Genomic DNA, 24,903 nt, shown 5'->3' with positions numbered 1-24,903 from the left:
TCTATGCATGGGCCTAGATAACAGTTTAGGAAGAGAGATAATGTCGAACATAGGCATAATATGCATTGAATATCTATACTCGATGTGGAAGTATTTTTTATTTCTGTTATATATTTCATTGTCGTCTGGCATTTGAATTCTGGTGTAGTATATTGATTGTGGTTTTGGTGGGTTTGATTAATTATGTTCTATGGTGCCATAATATACCAAATAAGTGACTCATGCATTTATGTCGCTTCTGTAAATGCAGAGCAACCAGATCAAAGAGAGCATCAGAATGGGTTATAACCAGATTGGCGACTTCTATTTTGCTCATGGCCACCTTTCAGAAGCCTTTAAAAGCTATATTGCGACAGAAGAACACTGCAGTACTTCTGAGCACGCAATCCAGATGTGTATGAATGCTATACATGTCAACCTTGAATTGTGTGATTTTGCCCGTGTGCTCAATTATGCAAGCAAGGCAAAGGGGTCTCAAGATCCACTCAGTCCGATCACTACTGCGAAGCTGCAAGCGGTGGAGGGATTGGGCTATCTTGGCCAACAGCAATATAAACTTGCTGCCCTACAGGTTTGTCTTATTGATTGTTGCAACGATGATCCCTTGCCTTCTTACCTTTCCAGTTCTTCTGTGTTTGCATAGTAATTTTTTACTGAAACTGTGTGTTTTGCTGAAGTTTATCGAGACAGGACCTGAACTAGGAAGCAACTATTCTGAAGTCATAGCCCCGCAAGACGTCGCTACGTATGGAGCCCTCTGTGCTCTTGCATTGTTTAATTACACTGAAATCAAGGTTCAGTCGCCCTTTCTTCTACTCTTCTACATGTTGTGTTATCTCACTTTTGTGGTAGCATTGCACTCAATTGTATGACTATTTATATTTGCACAGACAAAAGTTGTGGAGAATGTTCAATTTGGATCTTTTCTGGACCTTGTTCCTGAAGTTAAAGATTTGGTTAACGCCTTCTATTACAGGTAGGATTGGCATTGTTCGCTTATTTACTTGTTTTTCAGCATGTTTGTAGGGTGGTGGTTGTTCTTACATTTATTGCTTATTGGTATGATTTTATTTCACCAGTGAGTTCAAACATTTGTGTTTTTCCAAGTACTTTGTGTGTGGGCTAAGTTGCTAACATGCATTTGCATTTTTCAAACCACCAGTCAGCGTAACACATGCATGGAGGTTCTTGAGAGACTTAAGCAAAGACTAATGATGGACCTCCATCTTGGTCATCATATGGACTTTCTTTGCTTGCTCATTTCCCAGAAATTGGGTATGTACACATAGAAAATGGACATCTATCTGATTTACTTGTATCGTGTTATCCATAATTTCTGATTCACTATGTATGCAGAATTTATGCCCTCCACCGTTTGTGACTTCTCCACACTCTATGACTTGCTCATGAAGACTCCGAGCCCCATCAATGAGGTACCATTCTATTTTGAGGGGGGTGGGGTGGGGGGTAGAGCATTGTCTCATTGATCCTGGGTGTTCATACTTTTTTTTCTATGTTGAACAGGAACAACCTCGTGTTAATGCTAACGGGCCTCAGCTGAATTCGGCTTCTAATCTAATACTGCCTGAAAATTTTAATGGTAACTTGGTTTTAGTTGTTCGCCATTCTTCACAAACTTACTTTGCAGCACTCTATATGATTATATTTTTGTATGTACAGATGAGACACTTCTCGCTGAATCATCCCATTACAAGTTTCTCAAGTCAAAAGATCTATTTGACTCACTTGGGAGAAGAAAACATAACTGGGTTTCTACTTGTCAGGCACGAGCTTTGCTCCAGAATGCTATATTGTTTGTGGTTGATGATTTCGACAGTGAGGCAAGGGATGCAAGAAGAACTGATGGTCAAGTACTTATGGTATCAGATGCAAGATTCAGTATGTTGAAAGTTGTATTTGGCAGTTACACCACCACAACCAAGCCATTAAAAGAGAAGCTCAAGGTATGCCGTGTACTTTATTCTGAAGTAAGTTTGATAGATTTCTAGTTATTTTGGTGCAGAAGATAAAAAAATGTTCACACCAGATTTATTGTTTATACGACTACTTGTATTTTATTCATTGCCTATAATTAATATAGTGAGTGTCATGTCAGCAGCCACTCTTGTTTAAAATGTTGATAACCTGACAGCTAATAAGGTCTTCAGATTCATTGTTTATGTATGATTCTGCAATACAGTTTGCATCATAACTTAATGCTATTGTTTGCCCCTATTGTAGTAACATGGAGCCTCAGATGAAGGGCCAAGTTTTTGCTTCCTAGCATGGTTGTAAAAAACAGAAACAATGTAATGATGATGACCTTTGATGTAGTTAAAAAAGCATGCAAATATTCTGGTCTTCTGAACTAAGCTTTATAGTTAACTTGTTTCTAGTTGATTGTGCTACTTATAATGTACTCCCTCTGTTCATTAATATAAGACGTTTTGGCAGTTCGATTTTGAACTGCCAAAACGTCTTACATAAGTGAACAGAGATAGTAGTTTGTAACCAATAAAGTGCATTATGGACAGATCTGTGGTATGCTATGTCGCCAGTTTTTAGCAGCATGTAAGAATGCAATTTGATCAACTAAGCAGTATTGTTGCAACGTAGCTGCATAACTGAGCCTGGTATCTTCCCTTTTGCAGAGCAAAGAAGATGCTGAGATTGTTCGGTTTGAAATGAGAGGAGACATTTGGGCGAGGAGAAGGATGTGCTTGCGGGATAACCCTGACTTCCACTTGCTACAGTGGAGAAAGACTTCAGGACTCAAGCGAGCGCAAGTGAGGCAACAAGAGGAGGCGTCATCGCAGGACAGCAATAGCAACAGACTCCTTGAACAAGTGCAACTGACCGTGAAGAACCTTGTGGAGGAGCTGAAAATCAACACTAGAGCAGTGACGGAGTCAAGTCAGGCAATTGCAAAGTCATGCCAAGATGTGGTGGAGGCCTGTAAGTTGACCGTGGCCAGCACCAGCACGGGTGCCGGTGTAGTGAACTGAGCGCGGCGAGTCTAGGTGTACTAGAAGATGAGTAGTGGTCGTGCGGTTTGTAACATGTTCCATGTAGATGAGGCCTGTAAGTTGACCGTGGCCAGCACCAGCACGGGTGCCGGTGTAGTGAACTGAGCGCGGCGAGTCTAGGTGTACTAGAAGATGAGTAGTGGTCGTGCGGTTTGTAACATGTTCCATGTAGATGAGTGCCAAGGAGCAAGTTCTATCCTGCTACCACTAGATTGTCTCAGTCCTTGTATTTCAGCCAAATGTTTTTGTCAGATTCTCAGTGCCAACTATTGTGCCAGCATTAGAATGTAGACGGACGGACGGACGTGTAGTTGTGTTTACTGCTTGTTACTAAGACAAGCTGTTGAGATATACTTCATCACGGAGGTGTTCGGTTCGGGGATCTGCAATTTAACTTGGTAACGGTGGGACATGATTACGTTAGTTTTTGTTTGGTTTGCCGTAGCTGTAATGAGCTCCTGTGGAACCAGATAATGTTGCTATTCAAATCTGTTTAGGGCATGTACAGCGGTGCTATCTTAGCATTGCTACATAGGATATAGGTTGAGGTGAAGCAAAGAGAAATCATAAGAAGGCTTGTCTTCTTTTATTTAGAAGATCTCTTAACACAATATATCTTGCCATGTTTTTAGGAATTGCGAGTTATTCAAGACAAGTCTAAGAGACAACCCATTCTAGACATGTTTTCATTGTCACCTATAAATTACATGAGCTGATTCACAATTACAGCTTTACAGCATAAATCTATGTTTCTGATATTGATTAATACTAAGAAGTTTGTGGACTTGATTAATTGAGTAATCAGGGTATCATGCTTAGTCATCCCAACAGAAATTCAGTGATTAAAAAGGATTTTATGTTCAGATGAAAAAACATTTCAAGCAATTAACAGAGTTTTGTCCACAAATTGCACTGGAGCATCAATCATAGGCGTGTTTATAATAATTAACCAAAATTAAACCTTGTAATCAATGTTGCCCAAATAACAGTAAACAATTCATCAAAGAGAAATTAACAACACATCAGAGCCAAATGTAACAACCTCTTCACTCAACACCTGTTTGTGTTATCAGTTTCATGAAAATGAGATTAGGAGCCTGGCGCTCCTTTTCTCCAAAATAAAAGTATCAAGCTCAAACAAGAGCATAGCTCGGTTCTATCAACACACATCATACACTAGGTGCAAGTTCTGTTACGCTTCTATGGAAATACGGGAAACCGCAGCCAAGTTGACAGCATTTTGCGTGCAAACAGCGACTGCAAACATAACACATAAACCAACAGTTTGATGTTTCAGAAGTGGAAAAGCCACCTCCGATCCTCAACTCCTCATTCTCCACCAACAGTTTTTCACAGCTATTCTTTGTATGACATGTCAATCCACAAAACAAGTACTGCAGAGATTTCCTTGGAGCATTTCCCCTGTCTGGGCACGTTGTATACTCCCTCCGTTCCGAAATATAAGTCTTTCTAGTGATTTCACTAGATGGACTACATACGGAGCAAATTGAATGAATCTACACTTAAAATGCATCTAGAATTCTAGATACATCCGTATGTGGTTCATAGTGGAATCTCTACAAAGACTTATATTTAGGAACGGAGGGAGTAGAACATAACCTTGACCTTTTGGCTGCTCAAACGGAGGCTTGTCACGGCCTATAGTCAGCCTACGCACTGTCCTCTTCTTGGCTAGATCTTGAAACCCAACTGGATCAGGCCTTTCTATGTCTTGTGACAATTGCTGTCACAACATCCAGTGGCATTGTAGCATCAGGAGGCCCTGAAAGTGCGGCTCTCTATCTCCGTCCTCCAAGCCCGTCCCATCCCTGACCTTTGCTGGTTGTCTTGATTGTCGGCACAATCACAAGAACTTTCTTCATTGCTACGCTGCAACTCTCGACGTTTGTGTCACCCAATTGCACAATGCTCAGTCTTGCTTGTACAACCTAGAATGCATGTATGTTATTGCTTTTGGTTTGCCACTGTCCTTTTGGTACCGCAACAACCCAGCGAGGCAAAATATCCCCTGCATCTCGTGTCCAGCATTTTATAATGTGCTTTGGTGGTATTTGTGTTAGACGGACATGCACCATCACCCGTGTGGTTTGAAGTACAGGTTAGCTACTTGCACCAAGGAAAAACAATACAATACGTGGCCTGATCTGCATTATAAACACCCATCACTAGCTGTCAGTCAAGTAAATACATACACCAATACAATACGAACAACCAAAGCAGCTAAACATTTACTTGTCATTATAGTTTTCGGCTGTGTTTCCATGAGCATTCTGAAAAAATCAGTGAATACCCAATTAAAATTACCTACCTTCTCATTGCTCATCACCACACCACTGAAGATTGTGCCCTGGGAATGATTGTTCACCCTGACAAAAAGGCCGAAAGGCATGTTGTGAAGGTCTGTCAGATAGGTCTTATCAAACAAGATGAAATGGCCGAAACAAATGTAATTGTGGCAAACCCCTCCTACAGTCCACATCAATAAACAGAGCCATAATGTAATTTACAGAAAACAATAATTCGTGCAGCCGGAGTAACAATCTGTGCACAATGCTCACCTTTTCGTCCAGCCAAAAATACCCCTTTTTGATACAACCACACCAGCCGTACCACAGACTTTGTCTTCGCCGAAGCTTTCATCCATACCTCCACAGCCTCACTGGTATTGAAGCCATTCATAGATGACTCACGCCCAGGCAAGTCTTCCAGCGCCTCGCAGCCTTGTGGTTGTTCTGCATCAGTTTGAGCACTCGTAATCTCCGACAGGATACTCACTACCTTCCTCTCTGCACGCACTAATCTGCCCGGGCTCTGCCAGCGGGAGGTCGCCCTTCACCCGTACAGGTACAGAGAGTTCCACTCAGAATCTGCAGGAGAACCGGAGCTCCAGAAGCTTTATGCATAGCCAGACCAAAAGAAAGCCATGTTGAATACCTTATTGCACAAGGACATGGAAGAAAACAAAAGGTGAGCCTCTGGATGATAAATCATGAAAAGTAAGGAAAAGATCCAGTAATTTAGTTTGCAGTGACATATCACCATTTAGTCAGTAATTTAGTTATGCAGTCCGATCAAGCAGTTTTAGTGAACTAGTTACTTTGGCATTTAAAATTCAGAAACAATGGGCAAAATCTCTAGCTAAAAATGAAACGACGGCAGGTACAAATTGGTAAACATGTATTATCAGACTAGCTAAAAACATTTATTCTAACATCATGATATGTCACAATTCCGATGATAAATGCAAGGACATGTGATCATTTACTAGGTGCTAAAACTGTAGTGAGGTGAATGAGATGGAACTGTATACAGGGATAACTCAAGATGGCAGATAATCTACTAGTTATGCACTCGGATCCACCACCAGTGTAAAGTGAAGTAGAGAGGAACGAATTAGCCACATTGGCTCTGTTCAAGCGGGAGCAAGTCTGAGATCAGAACCTTGGAGACGACGTGGGAAGTGTCGAGCAGCAGCTCGAGGAGCTCGCGCGTGGCAGACGAGTGTCCAAGGAGGTCCACGTGTGCGCGGAGGAGCCCATGGCCGGTTGGGCGACCACGCCGAGGAGGCGGCCAAGATCTGGCGCCTGTGTCTCCCTCCGTTGGTCACCATGCTGGCACCCGTGTTGGATCTGGCGCAAGGCCGTCGCCATGCTCGTTGATCTGATCGAGAATCGGCACGCTCCCTGGTTCTCTGATCTGGTAGAGAATCGGCACGCTCCTTGGTTCTCCTCAATCTTCCAGAGACACTACTCTGTTGAGTCTCCTACTCTTGGTCAAACCGCCTCAGCAGTTATAACCTTCTAGAATCTGGGCCGAGTCACTAGACGGTCAGACCTACCTGGCTAGAGTCTTGAGGAACCGACCTTGCTCACCTCCCTGAAGCACTCGAGCACTCATCGTTGCCGAATGAATCGTCAATACCAAACGATCGGCGTTGCAGCACGACCTGGTAGCCCAAGGGGGCATGGCTAGAGTTTATCAGAGCATCAGGCGGCTGCCATAGGTCTGGGTCTCCCAGGTGGCCAGGTCCATCCATAACATCTTCATGAGGGCCAATTAAGATTCTCCTGGAGGTTCAGTGCTGGGAAGTTCGTCTGTCCTCAGAACTGTGCCCATCTGTTGTCAACCCTCCTCAGCAATTGAATCATCGCTGGACATTCATAACGGCAGAACGTACGTACTGCTCCTCACAAGCTTGCCTGCAATTATGTAAGATAGAGAGTTAGACCAGAGGCACACGAAAAAAGGGATTGTTTACCACAGCCCTTTGTCGATCTCTTGCATGCATTTGCCTGTTACACATTTACCCTCACCGTACCAGATACCAAATACTCCCATGATTAAAGGCCAGTGAATCAAGTCCCAAGCGTTGGGTTTACAGCTACACCAGTCTTGAGCTCGGCAAATCCATTCAAGGATAGTGACAAAGGTACTACAACTCATGGGCAAAAAAGGCGTACATTCTCAATTGTAAATCTTCACATCCCTCGGACGATGTTATATGTTTGAGAGAATTAACAAATATGCTAAATTATGTCAGCACAGAGGTAGAACTAAAAGTTGCCAGCATCACTCTGAGCCATAAGATGATCACTTCAGTGTTTAGACACGATCAGCAATAGTTTAGCATTAACTGTTCCCTAGTTCTGTTGTTGTCGCCAACCAAACACATCCACAATCCAGTGTAATCACTAAACATCAGATCATAATTCATGTATCGTTGCCTGGCATTACACTTTTCAGCTCAAGAATGGTCAGTAAAATACACATTAAAAAACTTCTGTTCCAAATACTTAATTCGCTAGAAATTCTGAGATTTTGTATCAGCCGCCTAACTAGAGCTTTACAAAATGCATATGTAACAATACGTGGACATGAAAGAATACATATTTACTCAGCAAGAGAACAACGATTACATTTCAAGAACAATATCTTCCGTTGTGAAAATCGATGAGGACTAGTTTACTGTCATCCCAGAAAACAAAAACATGCAGCAAAGGGGAAACAGTTTTGGGGCAAAAAAGGAGAAGTGCCTCACATGATACTCTTTTGCAATGGAAGCCAAATGGCAAAAGGCATCAGGACCCATGAAGTTATAATGACAAGAATGCGTATTACCTTGCTGCTGGTGGTCTACTTGATGTTGTTTAGTGACATCCTTCCAATATTCATCAAGGCAGAGGAATGTAGAATCCCGACCTTCTTTAAGATAAGACAAAACTATAACAAGCTGTATTGGGATTCAAACTTAGCAGCAAGTACACTGAATGAACCTGCAGACTCTGCCAAGCAGAGGGATGTCAATATCACCTTGGACGAGCAGATCCTAGCTGGCATAACAGCATACTAAAAGCTCAAATTTTCTCATCATCCTCTTGGGTAGACATAAACTGACACCGCTGGTCATTTTTTAATTCACAAACAAACTGACTTCATCAAGAAGTGAGAGAAGGTTTTCTTAATTCTAGTTACATCATCATATTGATTACATTGAAAGCATTAGGAATAAAGAAATTAAATAATATTCTCATTTTCAAAGAGTAGTCTACAATACAGAGGGACTATTATTTTTTCGGTGCCACATGCCTACTTATCATCTGATTCAATCTCTCATGCGTGAAATCCTCAGTTGGGAATCCTGGGTTCTTATTTTCTTCCACAGCCCTTGAAAAGACTCAGGTATGGAGTAGTACTCATGAAACATCAGTCCATTTGACCTGCAAGAGGATGGATGGATGGATCATTAGTTAGAGTGATCATGCTGAACGCTAATCGGGGAGGAGGTAGGAAGCGAATTGAGAAACCGTACCATTCATGATGATTGCAGTAGGTGAGAAGATGATCAGCAAGAGTGAAGGGCCGCACGGATGTGCAGATCATCTCCTTTCCGTCATGTACCTGACACAACGCCGTTGGCCGCTCGAACGATCGGCTGCTCAAACAATGCACGACGACCGGATCCGGGAGTGATACCGTGAGGTAAATCGAGTTGCTGCTGATGGACGGAAGGTTCTTGGACGACACGGACAAGCACCTGTCCAAGGAGACGAACAATGCCCGGTCGCCGAGACTTGTTACGGGAATCAGTTCCCGGTGGCCGACGATGCTTATATTCACCTTGAAGATGGCAATGATGTAACGTCGCCACTCCTCTACATCGGGGTGTACAAACTTGGGCGACTTGACAACGAGTAGCATGTCTCCATCGGACTCCACGAGATAGTACTTGCAGAAAAGCGGGTTACCAAACTTTTGTGGAACATGAGCAACAACAGGACCGGTGGGTGGCTTGGGAGGGTAGACTTGCACAATCTGCCTTGAAGACTGCAGGAAGCCGTAGAGCTGACCTTGGAAGGGCAAGGTGTTGGACAGATACATGTTTGTTTGGATGACCTCCCAGCTCGGGTGGCCTGCATCGGCACTGAGCACCACAGATGACCAAGGGAACCAGGCCACGACGGCAATGGAGGTGGTGGATGATACACTACTACAAACCGCAGCGTTCATGTGAAGGACACAGTTGCGGTTCTTGATCAGCTCCTGGTACACGGGGACGAGGGACGGGAAGTCAACCGCGGCGCCTGTGAAGGGGTTGAGCACGCGGACCGCGGTGGTTCGCTTGTGCAGCAGGATGACAAGACCATCGGTGAAGCCAATGATCCTGTGGCGCTGGAGCTCGGGCAGGCGGACGCGGAGGCACCTCGCCGTTTGACTGTGGAAGAAGGTTATCTGGCAGGCGTCGTCGGGGCGGACGGCGTCGCCGTCACAGAGCGTGACCCAGCCGACCGGGCGGAGAGACCGGATCCGGAGGGTGGGGTCGCGCGGAGTGGGCGCGCAGGTGCGCCATCCGGAGCAGACGGCGCGGAAGGCAATGTAGTCCACGACGCCGAATTTCAGCACCAGCGCGGCGACCTGGCGGGCTATGTCGTCCGGGAGGGACGCCCAGCCGGTAGCTGTCTGCGCCGGAGTGGGGGTAGACCGGCGTTTGCAGGGGGAGAGAAAGGGGAGCGATGGACCTTTGCGCTTCCGTCCGGCCGGAGATAAAGGAGGCGCCTTTCTCCCCATCCCGCACCTTGGCTTGTTCGGATGCGTTGCTCTCGCGCGTCGGCCGGAGCTATATACAGGAGGACTCCTACTGCGATCCCAAATCGGAGTTGATAGATTGAAGGGGAATCCGAGCGGCGCCTGGATCTGGATGGAACATCCAGCGGCCTATTTAGACAGTGAAGACCAGTAAATTGGGGAGAAATATGAACCTGGCGTTGCCGAAGCGGCGGCGGCCGCCGCCGGAATAGGGTGGAATCACGCCGCTGCCAGAACGGCGAATGCAGGGAAGGGGAAAGGCAAGCGCTCCCCGCACTCCCTTTTTTTTTCGTTTTCTTCTTCTTTTGGCGATCAAAAACAATAAGGTACTGTACGCGGTAAGGGCGAGCGCCGGTGGTGTCCACGTAGATTTTACTGTGCAGGTGAAAATGCGTTATTAACGAAACAACAACAAAAAAAAAACAAGAGGAGAAACGTCTTCGTCTCGTTTCCTTCCCTACGACTACGAAGGAAGGAACTCCACACAGAGTCGTCTCCCCTCGACCCAAGCATGCCGCCGCCTCCTCCAGTTCTCCTCTCCCCGTCCCAGCCCCCTCCTCCCTCTCTGTGGCCTCGTCTCTTCCCCGTTCTCTTCTCAATCCGGATCCATGGACGTGGCCGGCAGGGATGCCATCGACCGCGGCGCTAGGGTTCGTAGCCGCCGCCACGCGCACAGTCTTCCGGAGCCACCTCCGCTCCGGCGCCCATCGATGGTCCTCTCTACCGTCGCCCGAAGCTGCTCCGCCCATCTTTACCCGGATCAGCTCAAGCGTGAGGCCACCACGCGTGGTGGCCGTGTGCGGCGGCCGCCGCGTCAGTTCCCCACCGCTGTGGTGCCGCCAGCCAGCGCGATTCCATTGCCTTGGATTCGGTTTTGGCGTGGGCTGGGAACCCTATGGTGTTGTCTGATGCGTCATGGGCGCGTGGGGTTTGGTCGGTTGAGGCCAGGTATGAGCAGCTCCTGAGAATGATGGATGGATGGATGACCACCACGGAGGCAGAGCACCAGGTGAAGGGTGGACTCCTTCTGGATGTTGTATTCAGCGAGGGAGCGGCCATCTCTAGGGATGAGAGGATCGGGGTTGTGTGGTCTCTGAATTCCGCCAATCTACAAAGGTAGGAGCAGTATTGGGGATGAACTTCCCCATGAAACCAAGTCATCTGAGGCAAGTAGTAGTGCGAGACGCTTGGAGCATGATGTCACGTACTGGAGAAGTGTGTCGTCGGAGAACAGGTGCAGCAGACTAAAGCATGTCAACATCGACATGTTGCTGGCCTGCTGTCCACATAATCAGCAAAGACATATGTTGATTATGAGATGGTACTTGAGATCCAGTATCTGCAATGATGATTTGCAGGATACTGACAATGGAGGAGTTTTTGCGGTTCGAAGAGGACACGGTGATGGGATGCGGCAGCCTTTCCACGACGCTACAGAAACTGCACATGGGAAATGAAGCTTCTTCAGGAAGTTAAGGTATATAATTCTGTTATACTTTACGAGTACATATTTGAATTTGTGAGGAACATTGTGAGTCGTAAGACTATTTTTTGTCACAATGCGATTTCCCATGTTCCCACTTTGCATGCTTGTGCAGTCTAATCTAGAGTACAGAGTCCAAGTAAGTGTGGGAAAGTTTTGGATATGTCCATTGTCAATGGTACCAGTTGACTGTAGTTACGAGTTTGCATCTTATTGTTTAATGGGTAATCCTTATTTAGTTATAATTATCATTGCGGCTAAAATTCTGTATCACGTACTTAACTATATTTTTAAAATTAATAAATAAACATGCTATGATTATATCCACTTTAACATTCTTTTGTTCTTCCATGTATAAAGAAATGGTTGGTTTTTTTATGCAACAGAATGCTCTGCTCTACTCTGCTCTGCCCTGCATTGCTCCTATGGCTCTGCTCTGTCGTGCACACAATGCTCCATTTTGTGATACATATGGGTAAGTCTTTTCTTATCACCCGACACCATTTAACCAACATTAGATTCAGTGGACTCAATTTTTTGGGTGCATTACAGGCTGAAGAGGAGGAATGGCTTAAGTCCAATAAGAAACACCAGGGCCTGCTGATATTAGAGTTGAGGTCCGTAGTATACTCTCTTTTAGTTCAACATAAATTTATAATGCTTCAATGGGTTTCTCTGTTAGTGCCCCAGTGAGTTGAGTTTCAGGGATTCACATGATTTTGGTGTATGACCATTGAAATGGACTTTCTTCACAAGCATAAGGAATACCTATAATTTTGACTTCACCATTTTGCACTGCACATTCAATCCATATATTCTGCAACCAGCAAGATCCACTGACTAAAAAAAGGACTAATCAGCATAGTTACACCACTACCAGGTTAATCAAATTTGAACTACCATCTAAAATTAGCTCATATAGGGAGGATGAAAGGGCTGCTGATTTTTTGTGACTGAACTTTTACATTATGGAAATCGAGTATAATAATAACTAGCTATTTCAATAAATAAATTAGTCTAACATGTACTAAAATGTTGTGGCCCATAGCAACTCAGAGAGAGGTTCCATCCCTGCACATTGGCTGCCAAAGGCACACTGATTCCACCATCCGGACGTCCACGGCATGGTATGTGATTGCATAGTATAGTATATTTGTTTTTTCCTTTTACTTCTACATTCTGTTGAATGTGTCTCTCAACCTCCAGAGTGATGTATGCATGCATGTATGTGTGTATGGATCAAGGATTACGAGTCGACGAGTCGTTGAGTCATTCCGAGGTTGAGACTCATAGACTAATCAGACTAGTCTTAGACTAGTGCTAGACTAGTCGACAAAGTACTGTAGTAGTCAACTACTAATACCTAGTAGCAGTATGTGTAGTATGTAGTAGTATATACAATAAAACCAGCATTGCTCGCCAACGCTCGCCAGGCCCAGCCCAGTGCCGCTCAGCACGCCACCCCCAGCTGGCCCATTTGGGCCCAAGTAGCCAGCCTACTTAGCCTACTTCCCATCCCAGTCTCTGTAACCCTAGCTCCCGATCGATCCCGTCGCCACCACCTGCGTCATCACGCACAGAAGCACGCGCGCGCGACCCGCGCCTCCGACCGCTGCCGCCGGCGAGCCAGCAAACCACCGGCGTGCATCCTCTCCTCTCCTCTCTCTCTCTCTCTCTCTCTCATAGGGCCACACGCGCCTACGGGGCACGGCCATGGCCGCCGCCCGAGCACGAGCTCCGGCCGGCTGCCGCGCCTTGCTTCGCCATCCGCCGTCCCGGCGGCGGGTCAGTGGGTGCTGGTGGTGGCCTCGTCCAGGCGGCTCGTTCTCATAGCTCGCTCTCCAATTTCCCCCTCCCAAATTTGAGTCGAGCGACTCAGACAGCAGGACTAGTCCAGACTAGTCGTAGACTAGTCTCTCGACCGCTCGACTCATCGGATTAGTCTACACGAGATTCGCAGTCGACACCACAGTTGCGACTCATAGACTAGTCCATCGACTAGTCTCGACTAGTCCTTCGACTCGTAATCAATGGTATGGATACTATGGTCATGTTGCGGCCTAAATCACTGTTTTGACTTATTTGGAAAAGTTCAGCACAAACTGAACCATGTTGGAAACTTATCCGGGGCGATGATGATAAAACATGGCTGACATAAGCTTGTCTTCGATTCTTTGAGGAGCTGTGAGCATAAAAAACCCACTGCCCCCTCTTTTGGAACCTTTTCATTCTCACTGAATATTGATGACTCTCTCTTGGATGGTCATTCTGTTGAGTGATAACCAGAGGACCTCGACTTCAATGATGGGGATTGATCTGGTGCAAGAAGACAGTGGAGCTAGGTTGTTGATCTAACAAAGACGAATCTGAGCCCTCTCAAATCTCAATGCAACTAATATCGTGGCCTCTATACATTTATTTATTCCTATCCCCTTTTTATGTTTAAAAGTGATGAATTGTCGTGGTTGTGGCATTTGCCATCTCAGTAGGAGCAGCTACGCACAGATCACCTCTCGTGGTGTTTGGTTTGCCTTCTCATGATTTTGTTGTCCATGGTGGGAACAGTTTGGGGCGTTCAGGCTTTTTCTTTTTCTGTTTTTACTTTTCCTTGAATGGCTGTGATAATTCTGTTGTCCCTTGGATAGTTTATTTTAGATCATCTTATTGGGTTCGCCAGACTGCTTGTTTCAATTGCTATTTGACTTTTGATAATGTCTTTCTTCTACTATACTCTTCATCTACTTATCAGTTTGTACTATAGGGCAAGTTCAGGTGTCAAGATTACGGTTTCCTTCATGTCATGTTCATGAATGGCTGTGATGATATAGCTTCCCTGTAATTGCTTTTATCTAACACCTGAATTTATTCAGTTGGTGCTAAACTAGGATGGCTTGTGTAAATAACCAGTTTAGCGGCTAACTGTTACTCCCTCCGTTCACAAATATAAGATGTTCATGGTCATTCTACCAGAAATTCAGTTATGGTGTCGAGATGGGGGTATATCTGAGCCATTTACTTATGCATGTCCCAGTTTTTGTGTCCACCAGATCATGATTTGCTCCTGATATAGTGATTTTTTCTGCTTTCACCATTTCTCGTGTGGTTTCTGGTCATCTTTTCTTTGTTGACAATTGGCTTCGGTCTGCTACTCTCTTTGTGGGATTCGCGCTAAGTGATGTTGATGGTGGTGATGAGTAAGGCTCATTCAGAGGTTTACTGATATCAGATACCATCGCTTGTTTTTATTGTATGGGTTATATTTTGTGTTACTAGGTTGGAGCGTGCAAATCGGGATGGCTTGCTGCACTATGGCGCTGCAAGCATCACCAGACGTGATGATTGCATCTTGTCTTTAATGTATTATTGTATTAACTACATTGTATTTAATTCTGAACCTACCATTCTTTTTTTGACATACATCATGTTCAATGTAACTGCAACACTTCCCCTATTGATGTTCTTCTTGTTCATAAAAGATTAAAAGACCGCAGAACATATATTATCCCATTTTTATTTGGCCTGGAGCGACTCCTATCTGAAGCGAACAAAACGTCAATTGCTTCTTCCATCGACAGTAATGCGGCCATCAGTGCAATGTTCCATTGTGTTGATGAGATGTATTTTAATCTGAATGGCTAAGATGATTTTCGCCCCTTGGTGTTGGATATGTTTTCATGTCTTCTAGGTTGGTTAAACTAGGAGGCCCTTTTCTGCAGCAAGTTCCCAGTTGCAGTCTAATACTATACCCTCCTATACAATATGGTTTACACACTTATTTATTTATTCCTACCGCCTTTTTATGTTTAAAGTGATAAATTCTAGTGATTGTGGCAATGTCCAATAGACGTAACAAGATTAGCTACTTAGGTTGGTTAATATAACTCATTCTTCCATCTTATTGACTATAACCATTAATTATGATTCATTTCAATCCGGTTTATACACAGGAAGCTTGTGCTGATAAAAGTCCTATGCCAGCTGATGGAGCACTTGCATGTTCAAGTTTGTTTAAGATCATTGTGGAGTCACATTTGAAGGGCACAAACCTTTTCATTTGAAGTTGCCCTCGAAGACATTGATAATTATGCTTATAGAGTACTTCATCTGTTGTTCTCATGTCATGCTGCATACTGACTGCGCTTCTTCTCTTTTACATAGCTGCTGCTGATTCTGCATTTGAGGATAATGATGATGCTGAATACTTCCATGTTTCCGTTTCAAGTATGATGATTTTTTTTAATAAATATTTCCTATTCAGAGCACCCTCCTCTTCGAGACTCCTTTATTTATACTAATGAAGTACTTCTTGGTCCAGAGTGTGATGAGCAATTGGCCTTGTATGCTCTGATTGCACGAGCAGCTGATGACACCATCATACCCTTGAGCAATTGTTTTCTGAGCGATTTGCACGGCTAAGTCAGGTCTCCTTCTTAGCTTCATCTGGTACCTTATCTTGGTTCAGAGTTACCTATGTGTCCCTACTAGACCAGCCTTCCTTCCATGATACATGTAACACTGTTCTCAGCAAAGAGATGTCAATAATGATCCCAATCAAACATTGGAGGAGGTTTATTGGCTGTTTTTTTATAACTGAAAACAGTGAAAGAATCTCTCAATATGGCATTTCAATTAAATAAAGTAATGTCTGTGCATCAAGATTACTAGCCATGTCCTAATTTATTCAGGCAAAGGAGAAACACTGCTTGTAAAAAATTCAAAACCTTCTTCTTACTTAAGTTTTCAAAAAAAAAAAAAAAACTATTTGCAGTTCCATCTGCTTCTCATAGTTTCTACAATTTTCAAATTAAATTATGTTAGAGGCTTCAGTTCTTATAACATATGCTACTCAATTGATCATCATGTATATTGTGTAAACATAAAATGATGCATTGAATGCACTGTGCCCTTTCCTATTGTTATTGTGTTTATTCCTATCAGCTAAGATAAATATCACAACTCTCAAACTTTTAACTATTAGTTATTTTTTTACAGATTCCTGAAGCTTTAGAGGACGGAAACCAATGTAGTTGAAGTAGCTCAACATCCTGGGACACAGTGTTTTTGAACTTGAGCACACGTGTGCTCTATATCTGGGCGGTTCAGTAGCGTCTAGGGATTCAATGCATTAAAAAAGTGGGCCGACTTCACGAGCGGCTGAAAATATGGAAAAGAGGGAATACACATGAACTGTGGCCAACGACAGAGACGGAGGAACGGCGGGCGTGGACGGCAGCAAGCTGAGCCGTGGTTCAACTCGTCAGCGTTCTTGCTGACCCATGTATCAGGATACGTGCTTTGATCTGTGTGTGGTTCGTTATCATTGCACAGGTACAGCACAGCGACACATCATTAGATTGTGATCTGAATTATTCGTTATGTCCACATTGTTGCGTCCCCTGGATAAATGATTAGACCATAATTTGTGAACTGAGAAGTTATGATGTCTTCGTTGCAAAAATCTGAAATTTTCCGACTCCATAGGTAGGTGATTGCTTGTAATTAGGAGACAAAATACTGGGTAATTTATCAGACGTTGTACAGAATTACTGCTTGTCAGGAGTTAAAGTATAAGATCATTAGATCACATATTGATACGTTATGGACAATTTTTTTGTACCAGCAAATGTGTCTAATCAGATAGAATGTGGTTGTGAAGATTGATGTTGCATTGTGTTTTGTTCATGGAGTACAGTTAGCAAGCCTTCGGGGAAGTCTGTACATTACCAAACAGATATGAACTCCAAGGGTTATCCCCACCCCTAGAGACAAAGGTGAATGGGCGTCTTTGTTTGCTGCTTGTGTAATTTACCATGTTTCTATCAACTTGTTACATCTTACTCTTCTTCGTCTTTGTTTGCTGCTTGTGTAATTTACTGACGTGGGATTTCATTTCGTTTGATTTTTTGCTAAATGGGTGCCAAGACTTCATCTCAAAAAATTCATACTACGTAGCGTGCGGAGCTCAAAACAAATTGTGGACTCCAGCCCGCTTTCATTGTGTTTCTTGGGGTATTTGGTTATGCAGAAATATTCTCTGAATTTAAATCTGTTTCTTCATCAGTCATACATACTGATCTGTGTTCTTTTTAGAACTGTCATACTGATACATACTGTTTCTGTAACTCTGGAGATGTCAGATTGAAGCCAAAGCATGACTGCCAGTAAGAAAATAACATCTCAGTTCCAGTTACGCGGATTCAGTCAAACTAGCCGGAGTTATAGGTGCAATTGGGCGGCTAAGCTAGAGTTATGGTTTGTGTGTGGAATTCTTTCCGACATTTTTTACTTGTGTTTTTGTTTGTAGATAAAAATCATTGCAGTATAGATCCAGTCTCGGTGCTAGGAAAATAAGCAGGCAAATTTTTGTTTCCTCGCATAATTGAACACCATTGTAGCATTTTTCTTTTTTCTTTATAATCAAATATTGTTAGAACCATTTTCTGCACAGAGATGGCTTGTTGGATTGATCCAGGGTGGATTTTTCTCTTTGGTGCATAAGTTTTAGCGGTTTACTGAAGTAGACAGCTCGGTGGTTGCAATGTCTTGGGCGATTGTTCTGACAATATTTACTAATGACATGAATTCGTGCACATACACAACTTGGCAGAATCAGATTTCGCTTTTGGCACTCCAGTTGTAGTGGTGTACCGAGTTACAGAGCCGGGGCTCATTGGTCAAACATACTCCCTCCTTGCCAAAATAGATGACTCGACTTTGTACTAAAGTTAGTACAAAGTTGAGTCATATATTTTGAAATCGGATGGAGTAGATATAAAATCTTGTGGAGGAGTGGTATAGGATTTTGGGTTGGAATGCAATAAGAAATATTCGGCATCGCCACAGGTATTTAAATGACTACAACCAAGATTCACATGAGTAGTGGTTTAAAACTTTGGAAATATTGGCCGGGAATAGGCCATTCGTATCTACAGAATTGCTGTCGTTCGTGCTGGTATAAAGGTTCAGGTTGGCGAGACGGATAAGTTGGCGAGACGGATAAATTAGAGCAACTCCAACGGGCTGACCCAAACAGACGGCGATTTCGTCCGCTTTTATCCGTTTTGGTCGGCCAGGCGGACGTGCGCGTCTGCATTTTAAAATGGGTTGGCTTGACCGCCCAACGGGGAGGCCGACCCAAATGTGCCAGCGTGAAAAAAAATAAGTTTGCATGAAATAAACATAAATAAATATAATTAAACATAAAGTGGCTGGTCAAACGCCGATCAAAGTCCACCTAAATCTAATAAACATTAAATAAAACATTAAAAAAACTCAGCGCGCACCTGCTGCCGCCCCGCACGTTGCCGTAGACGTCGTCGCCCTTGCCCTTGCCCTTGCCCTCGACGCCGCCGTCGTCGGTGAGGTCGATGAAGACCGGAGCAGGGCCAACCCACCGGAACGCCGCCTGGTATGCTGCCAGGGCAGCCTCCTCCGGCGTCTGCTGGGGCGGCGGCATTGCGGCAAGCCGCGCGCGCTCCTCCTCCTCCTCGAGCCGGAGCGCCTCCGCGTCGCGTTGGAGCATGGCGTCGTAGCGCATCTGCTCCTCGCCGTCGGCCTGCTCCTGGCGGAGCCAGTGCTCCTTCCATCGCTCGAGGTGGGCCGCCTCCTCCTCCGGCGTGGCGGCGAAGTGGACGGGAGGCGCGCTGACCCACTCGCGGTACTGGCTCGTCCATGAGTAGGCCTCCTCCGGCCAAGTGGGTGGAGGCGGGAGCGCTTACGTGACGGCTCCGACTTGGGCTGGACGGGCGGCGACGGTGGAGGCGGCGGCACAAAGAGCGGGGAGTGGACGGAGTCCCCAGCCGCCGACAGGGCAAGGGCTTGCTCCAACCCATCCCAGTGCGCGTCCTCGTCGATGCGGCTAGCCTCCAGCGCGTGTTGCAGGGCCTCCTCGAGGGCGGCTTGGTACTCCGCCTACGCCTTCATGTCCTGCGGCTCTACATCCGAGGGCGGCGGTGGGAACGGCGGCGGGACGGCGTCGACACCCGAGCACCGTTGCTCCTCGTGTTCGAGGGCGAACCAAGCCTCCCATTTGGGAGAGTCGGCGGCGTACTCTGGCAGCCGACGCTGCTCCGGCGTGAGCAGCGCGCGGCGCCGGCGCACCTCATCGTCGTGCGCCCGCTGGCTCCGCGGGACCGCCGACACTGGGATCCGGTTTGGATCCAAATGCCAATGGTGCGGCAGCGTCACGTCGGGGGAGGGGAGGGGGCTGCCTGTACTCCTAGTGCCACCGCGCTTGGTGCACCGGGATGTGCAGGCGCCGGCGTTCAGGGCAGAAACGCGCTGGCGATGGAGGGGGAGGGGAAGCTCGGGATGACGAGGCACCGGGAGTGCCCTTGCCCTTGCCCTTGCTGCTGCCAAAGAGGCCCATGGCCGCGCTAGGGTTTGCGCTCGCCGGCGAGGAAGCAAAGGGAGTGGTGGTGGGCCAGATGTGGACGGGAGAAGTGGATGAGGCCGACCCCGCCGCACGCATGATTAAAAAAGGACGTGCGCACTGGCTGACGCGTGGGCCCGCTATCGATGGTCGTCATAAATAAGACGACCGGTGGCGGTTGGGTGGCCACCAGGTGGGGACACGGCGGACGGTGAGGAGACGCGCGGCGCGTCCGCTTTGCGTCCGCGCCGACGCATTCCAGGCGTAAATTTTGGCCGCAAATGCGTCGGCGCGGACGTGAAATGGAGTTGGGTTGGCGCATTGGGCCGCCACTTTTGTCCACGCCGATCCAAACAGACACAGGCGGACAAAATGGGTCGCCCCATTGAAATTGCTCTTACAATCCACGGCTACCGTGGTTAGACACATAGCTTCAGCATCAGCTGAGTGGTCATCTTTTGTTTTTGTTTTGAGAATCTGCTGAGTGATCATGTGAGGGAGGCACTAGGATCATTTCACAAAGCCGCGTGCGGTTCAGGTAGCGATGGCCTGGCATTAATGGTCATGCCAGAAAGTCATGTAAAACGGCTCAGTACGGAATTGTGGACCGGAAGTTACATAACGTGATAGCCCGCATTAACTCACTATTGGAGTGTGGGCCATGTGTGTTGTCTGGATCAGAATACACTTGAATATATTACCTCTGTTCCGAAATGTAAGTCGTTGGAGGAGTACAGTTTACACTCCTCCAACGACTTATATTTCGGAATGGAGGGAGTACAACATGAAATACGAGCAGGAGACCCAATCTTAAGGAGAACGAACAACCGAGATAACATGACCATATGTGCTCGGGCTCACGTTAGCACTTTCGAACATCCTGTAGTTACATTGTCATGATAGTAATATTTGCCTAATAGTGACTTAACCGTGCTAGATGTTTTCTAGAATCTTCTATATCTAAATAGAGGCACCCCACTACCTGATTTTCCTGGCTTCTTATGAAGCCACATCATCCGGATTATTATAGCCGTTGATACAGTACAGCCGAGCAGTCTGCAGCCGTTTGATCTAAGAGTTGATTAAATTTACTGGAACTTGCTACCCCTAAGCGGAGAATAACGATTCGCAGTGCCCTCTATTCTTCAGCTCGCACTGTCCTGCTCGCTGTCTCGGCTATGCGAGTCACATTTTTGTACGTGGGCTATAGAACTGGGCTCTTTGTAAACATTCTAAGCCCACGGCAAATGAATCAATAGCCCATGTATCCTTCGTCGCCCATCGCGTCTTCATCTTCCCCGTGCAATCCCTATTATCCCCATAGCCGCCGCCACAACCGCTCCCCGCCTGGTACCTCGGGTCCACGGCCATCCGCCGGCACCGCCACTACGCTCCCCGGCCTGTCCCTCGGCCAGCCGCCGACACGCTGAACGCTTACTGGTCAGTTGCCGCCATGCCGGACGCTCTCTCAGCCAGCCGCCGCCATGGCCGATGCTCCCTCGGCCAACCGCAGCCACCGTGACGACGCCCCTTCACCTGCTACTGCCGCCATGACCGACGATCTCCCGTGCATTAATTCTCTTGCCGCTACCGCATTATGGCCATCACTACCCTTCCACCTCCACGACGTATGTTATCCCGACCATAATGCATCCACAAATGTTCATGAAACGTCCTCACCCACAACCTAATTCATCACCCCTCATTACATCACCTTCCATTAATCTGCAAATTCGGAGGTAAGTGGGTTTAAATACCCCTATGTAATGTCATCGTCATCCATCACAGATGCCTTCTCGCGCCCCGTCCGAAGAGGCCTCCGGCGTGGTAGGTGCACACTCACTATTTCCAGCAGCCTATGATTTTTTCCATCCTGAAGCTAATGCCTTCGAATCTTTTCAGGTTGCGCTTCGGATCAGAGGTGCTCGGCTCCACATTATGCTTCAGAGATCCCTTGCTGCTGGGAATTGTTTCATTACTTCACACGTCTTTGCATTTGTTCCAGATTGTGCTTTACTCTCATTTTGTCATGTGCAGCAAATTCTCCTCAAGGTGTCCATTGATCCCGCCCCCTTGCACTACAGGTCTGGTTCTAAATCCTAGAACTTCATCATGCAATTGTCTTTCTTGGTTGTGCAATGCTTATCTTTGAAATTCATGTCTTGGCTGATGCAAAGCTTGATGCTTCTGGGCAAAAACATGACGGAATATTGCTCTTAAATTTTCCATGTCCCAATATACCACCACATTGTGTCAGTTAATTGATTTTCCAACTATTTCTATGACAGATTGTCATTGGTTTCATGCTATATCTATAGATTTTAAGTTCTGCTATATAATATTTCTCTCCCGTGCAATCCGAGTGATATATATACATCAGTAATCTCTTGGTTGAGCCAAGTCACATACCTGAGAAGAATTAAAAGATGCATCTCATTCAAGCTGTAGACTATCATCACAAACATTAGGAACTACATCCATAATTTGGAGACAGAGAGGAATTATTCTTCATATCAATATATCATAAAATATAACTACATACAACAAATAGACATGCGTAGGCTCTGCTAGCCTGAAGGACTATATGTATATCTTGGAAATAATACACTTGACAGGTTGACAGGTCTACATGTGTTCTTGCTTCAAACTTTATCTCTAACAGTATGAATTATATATATGACATATTGTTTACTGTAAATGTTAGATAAGTGAATTGATAAAATAAGAGATGTGTAAAAAGAGGGACAAGATATACAACCATAGATTACACAGGACAAAACTTGGGCTCAACTCGCTTGGTTTATAGAACTTTTTTACATTTTTCAAGACGTATACAGTCACCTTTAGAAGGGTACCAATGACGTATGATAATACTATTACTAAAGCATAAATGTGTGTTAGGCTGACTGATGCCCAGTTAGCTAGGATGGGAAGTGAAAATAACTATTCAACATAAGTAGTCCCCTTAATTTGGTTTTCATCAACAAATGTAGACTCGGGCGTATTAAAACTTATACTTCCTATTTTGTCAGTAGTTTGGTGTACTAAAAACACAGACTTGGAGCAACACAATGAGATTGTGAATTTTTGGTACTACCATATATTTGAAAATCTTTCTTAACTATTCTGGCATTGTCAACATTTTCTGTTTTGTCGATGTATTAAATGCCCCGCTCTGTCATATAGAAAATCATGGATGTACACCATCTGTTAAATTTGTAGCAGCTAGCAGCAAAAAAGATGTGTATTTTATTTACCTTTGTTTGGTAAGCAGCAAGAGTGAAATTTATTTAGCCTCATTTGGTAATCAGCAAAACAGGCTTCCTACTACAACACACACATCTATATAACATAATCCTATTGCATTTTCAGCTTACCACTTATCTTTTCAATCACGGGTCGAAAACAAGTACAAATGGGCAACCGAAGTATCAGGTACTCCTGCTGAATTGGTTTCCCTATATTTCATTTCACTTCTTACCTTGATTGACAACATATACCTAATTTGGCAAACAATAATTTGCCACGTTCTAGCACCATTTCAGTAAGAGAAGCTCAAAAGAAATACACAAATGCAATTGCAAAGATGAAGAGCACAAAGGACCCGGTGTTTATAACTTTTAAACGGGAATACAAGCCTCAAGGCACCACTGATCCACTGCGTGGTGACCATCCATTCTCATATGTTGGATACATTGTTGAGTATGAAAAGAATGGGATATCATATGTCCAGGTCATAGTAACTGCACGAGGCACACCTAAAAACAACATCAAATATATCCTGTAAGAATATGGTTCATGCTACAAAGTGCTAGCTTTTTATATCATACAATATATGGTTCTTGCTAGAAACTGATATGGTTTAATCATGTGTTACATATTTGTATCAACAATAATTTTCAACCTTTCCAATATAAGAAATCTATCATTTATTGACTCAAATTATGTTCTTCTTTGAGATGTCGATGCTCTGAATTTCCACAAAAAAAATTCGCAGCAACGCGCGGGGCATCACCTAGTACATTAAACGGCTGGTTTTAGTCAATGTATGTGTCATCCCCTGTTCATACAAATGTAGTGTGCTAATGAGTACAGTTTGTAAGCTCACATGAAAGCTGACAAAAACGGCAGCCAGATGAGCGTGTCCTGCCCTGGCATTGCTCAGGCAATAACAGTACATAATAGAAATAATAATAGACATGGTACAAATAGGAAAATGAAAGGGGCATATCCACCTGGCACCGCCAAAACTTCATCTCAGGCGGCGCACCAAGGGTGCACCCCAACCACTGGTTTCTTTAATACTCCACGTCATAACAGACTTTCGGAGCGGGTCTGAGCGCGCCCCCCGCATCATTTTTTTACTTTTTCAGATTTGCTATTTTACGGTCAACTGTTTTTCGATTCGCCAACATTCAAACCGTTGTCCGTCCGTTGTTGCACGAAGATTCGCTCCTGGACTATCTAGTTTTTGGGCTGGTTTTCTTTGTATGTCCCAGCCTGAAACCGCTGCGCCTGGCCGCCCCCTCCCTTTTTTTTCTTTTGTCGTTTCTAATTCCCGGCCAGGTTTTCCCCTTTCATGTGAGCGGCACTGTTTCGATGAGAGATCTGAAGCAGCACAAAGGTTGTGGAGGAGTAACTCCACCCTGCTCCTACAAAGTGTATAACACAAGTGTTGAAGGAACAACTTCAACGCGTTGCGCTAGATATTGCTCTAGAGGCGAATGTAAGCCAATATGGCAGCATGAGTTCAATCCAAAACTCCTAGACCTCAAGATCTTAGATAAGAACAACAAATTTTATTATAGATAGTGGGTACATACTCTGAATACAAAATAGAGGTGAGGACCTCTATTTATAGGGCTTTGGGAAGCCTTCACATACTTATACTTATAGCTAGAATACTCTAGAAAACATTA

At 45.0% G+C, this 24,903-nt stretch overlaps 3 protein-coding genes and 2 long non-coding RNA genes across 10 annotated transcripts; 3 read left to right on the top strand and 2 right to left on the bottom strand.

The window, feature by feature from the left end:
* Positions 1-309: 309 nt before the first annotated feature.
* Positions 310-3,277, top strand: LOC123161477 (COP9 signalosome complex subunit 1; the record flags this gene model as incomplete). Its single annotated transcript, XM_044579310.1, is given in 8 exon segments — positions 310-571; positions 678-794; positions 891-976; positions 1,163-1,275; positions 1,357-1,433; positions 1,525-1,600; positions 1,681-1,964; positions 2,652-3,277. Coding segments are annotated over 8 exon segments (1,369 nt in total), but the record flags the coding sequence as incomplete, so codon positions are not given.
* A 771-nt stretch (positions 3,278-4,048) lies between these two features.
* LOC123161480 (uncharacterized) lies at positions 4,049-5,608 on the bottom strand. Its single transcript, XR_006480724.1, has 2 exons — positions 5,356-5,608; positions 4,049-5,191 (listed from the first exon to the last, which is right to left on the bottom strand). It is a non-coding gene; the product is annotated as an uncharacterized lncRNA (long non-coding RNA).
* Positions 5,609-8,427: 2,819 nt separating this feature from the next.
* Positions 8,428-10,570, bottom strand: LOC123161478 (uncharacterized). The gene is made up of 3 exons (XM_044579311.1): positions 10,304-10,570; positions 8,857-10,182; positions 8,428-8,764 (listed from the first exon to the last, which is right to left on the bottom strand). Exons 2-3 carry the CDS (start codon positions 10,110-10,112, stop codon positions 8,650-8,652), a joined length of 1,371 nt encoding a protein of 456 aa, XP_044435246.1. The 5' UTR covers positions 10,113-10,182; positions 10,304-10,570; the 3' UTR covers positions 8,428-8,649.
* Positions 10,571-10,633: 63 nt separating this feature from the next.
* Positions 10,634-18,049, top strand: LOC123161479 (uncharacterized). Of its 3 annotated transcripts, XR_006480723.1 has the most exons (9): positions 10,634-11,607; positions 12,000-12,088; positions 12,166-12,230; positions 12,662-12,740; positions 15,561-15,834; positions 15,929-16,034; positions 16,606-16,941; positions 17,306-17,384; positions 17,536-18,049. It is a non-coding gene; the product is annotated as an uncharacterized lncRNA (long non-coding RNA). The 3 variants fall into 3 exon arrangements; XR_006480722.1 differs by having other exon boundaries at positions 10,659-11,607; positions 17,306-18,049; XR_006480721.1 differs by lacking the exons at positions 17,306-17,384; positions 17,536-18,049 and having other exon boundaries at positions 16,606-17,086.
* A 3,198-nt stretch (positions 18,050-21,247) lies between these two features.
* Positions 21,248-24,010, top strand: LOC123162788 (uncharacterized). 4 transcript variants are annotated; one of them, XR_006481477.1, is made up of 5 exons: positions 21,248-21,811; positions 21,887-21,905; positions 22,022-22,068; positions 23,357-23,419; positions 23,519-24,010. XR_006481477.1 is itself a non-coding variant. In XM_044580555.1 (5 exons), the coding sequence occupies exons 1-5, from the start codon at positions 21,751-21,753 to the stop codon at positions 23,769-23,771; spliced, it is 432 nt and encodes a 143-aa protein (XP_044436490.1). In that variant the 5' UTR covers positions 21,248-21,750; the 3' UTR covers positions 23,772-24,010. The 4 variants fall into 4 exon arrangements, 3 of the variants coding, with proteins under 3 accessions (XP_044436490.1, XP_044436489.1, XP_044436488.1); XM_044580555.1 differs by having other exon boundaries at positions 23,530-24,010; XM_044580554.1 differs by lacking the exon at positions 21,887-21,905 and having other exon boundaries at positions 21,248-21,723; positions 23,530-24,010.
* Positions 24,011-24,903: the final 893 nt, after the last annotated feature.

The sequence above is a fragment of the Triticum aestivum genome, chromosome 7B (genome assembly GCF_018294505.1).
Source record: "Triticum aestivum cultivar Chinese Spring chromosome 7B, IWGSC CS RefSeq v2.1, whole genome shotgun sequence".
NCBI lineage: Eukaryota > Viridiplantae > Streptophyta > Magnoliopsida > Poales > Poaceae > Triticum > Triticum aestivum.
Note: the sequence above shows the minus strand (reverse complement) of the source record. Positions and strands in the feature narration are given on the sequence as shown.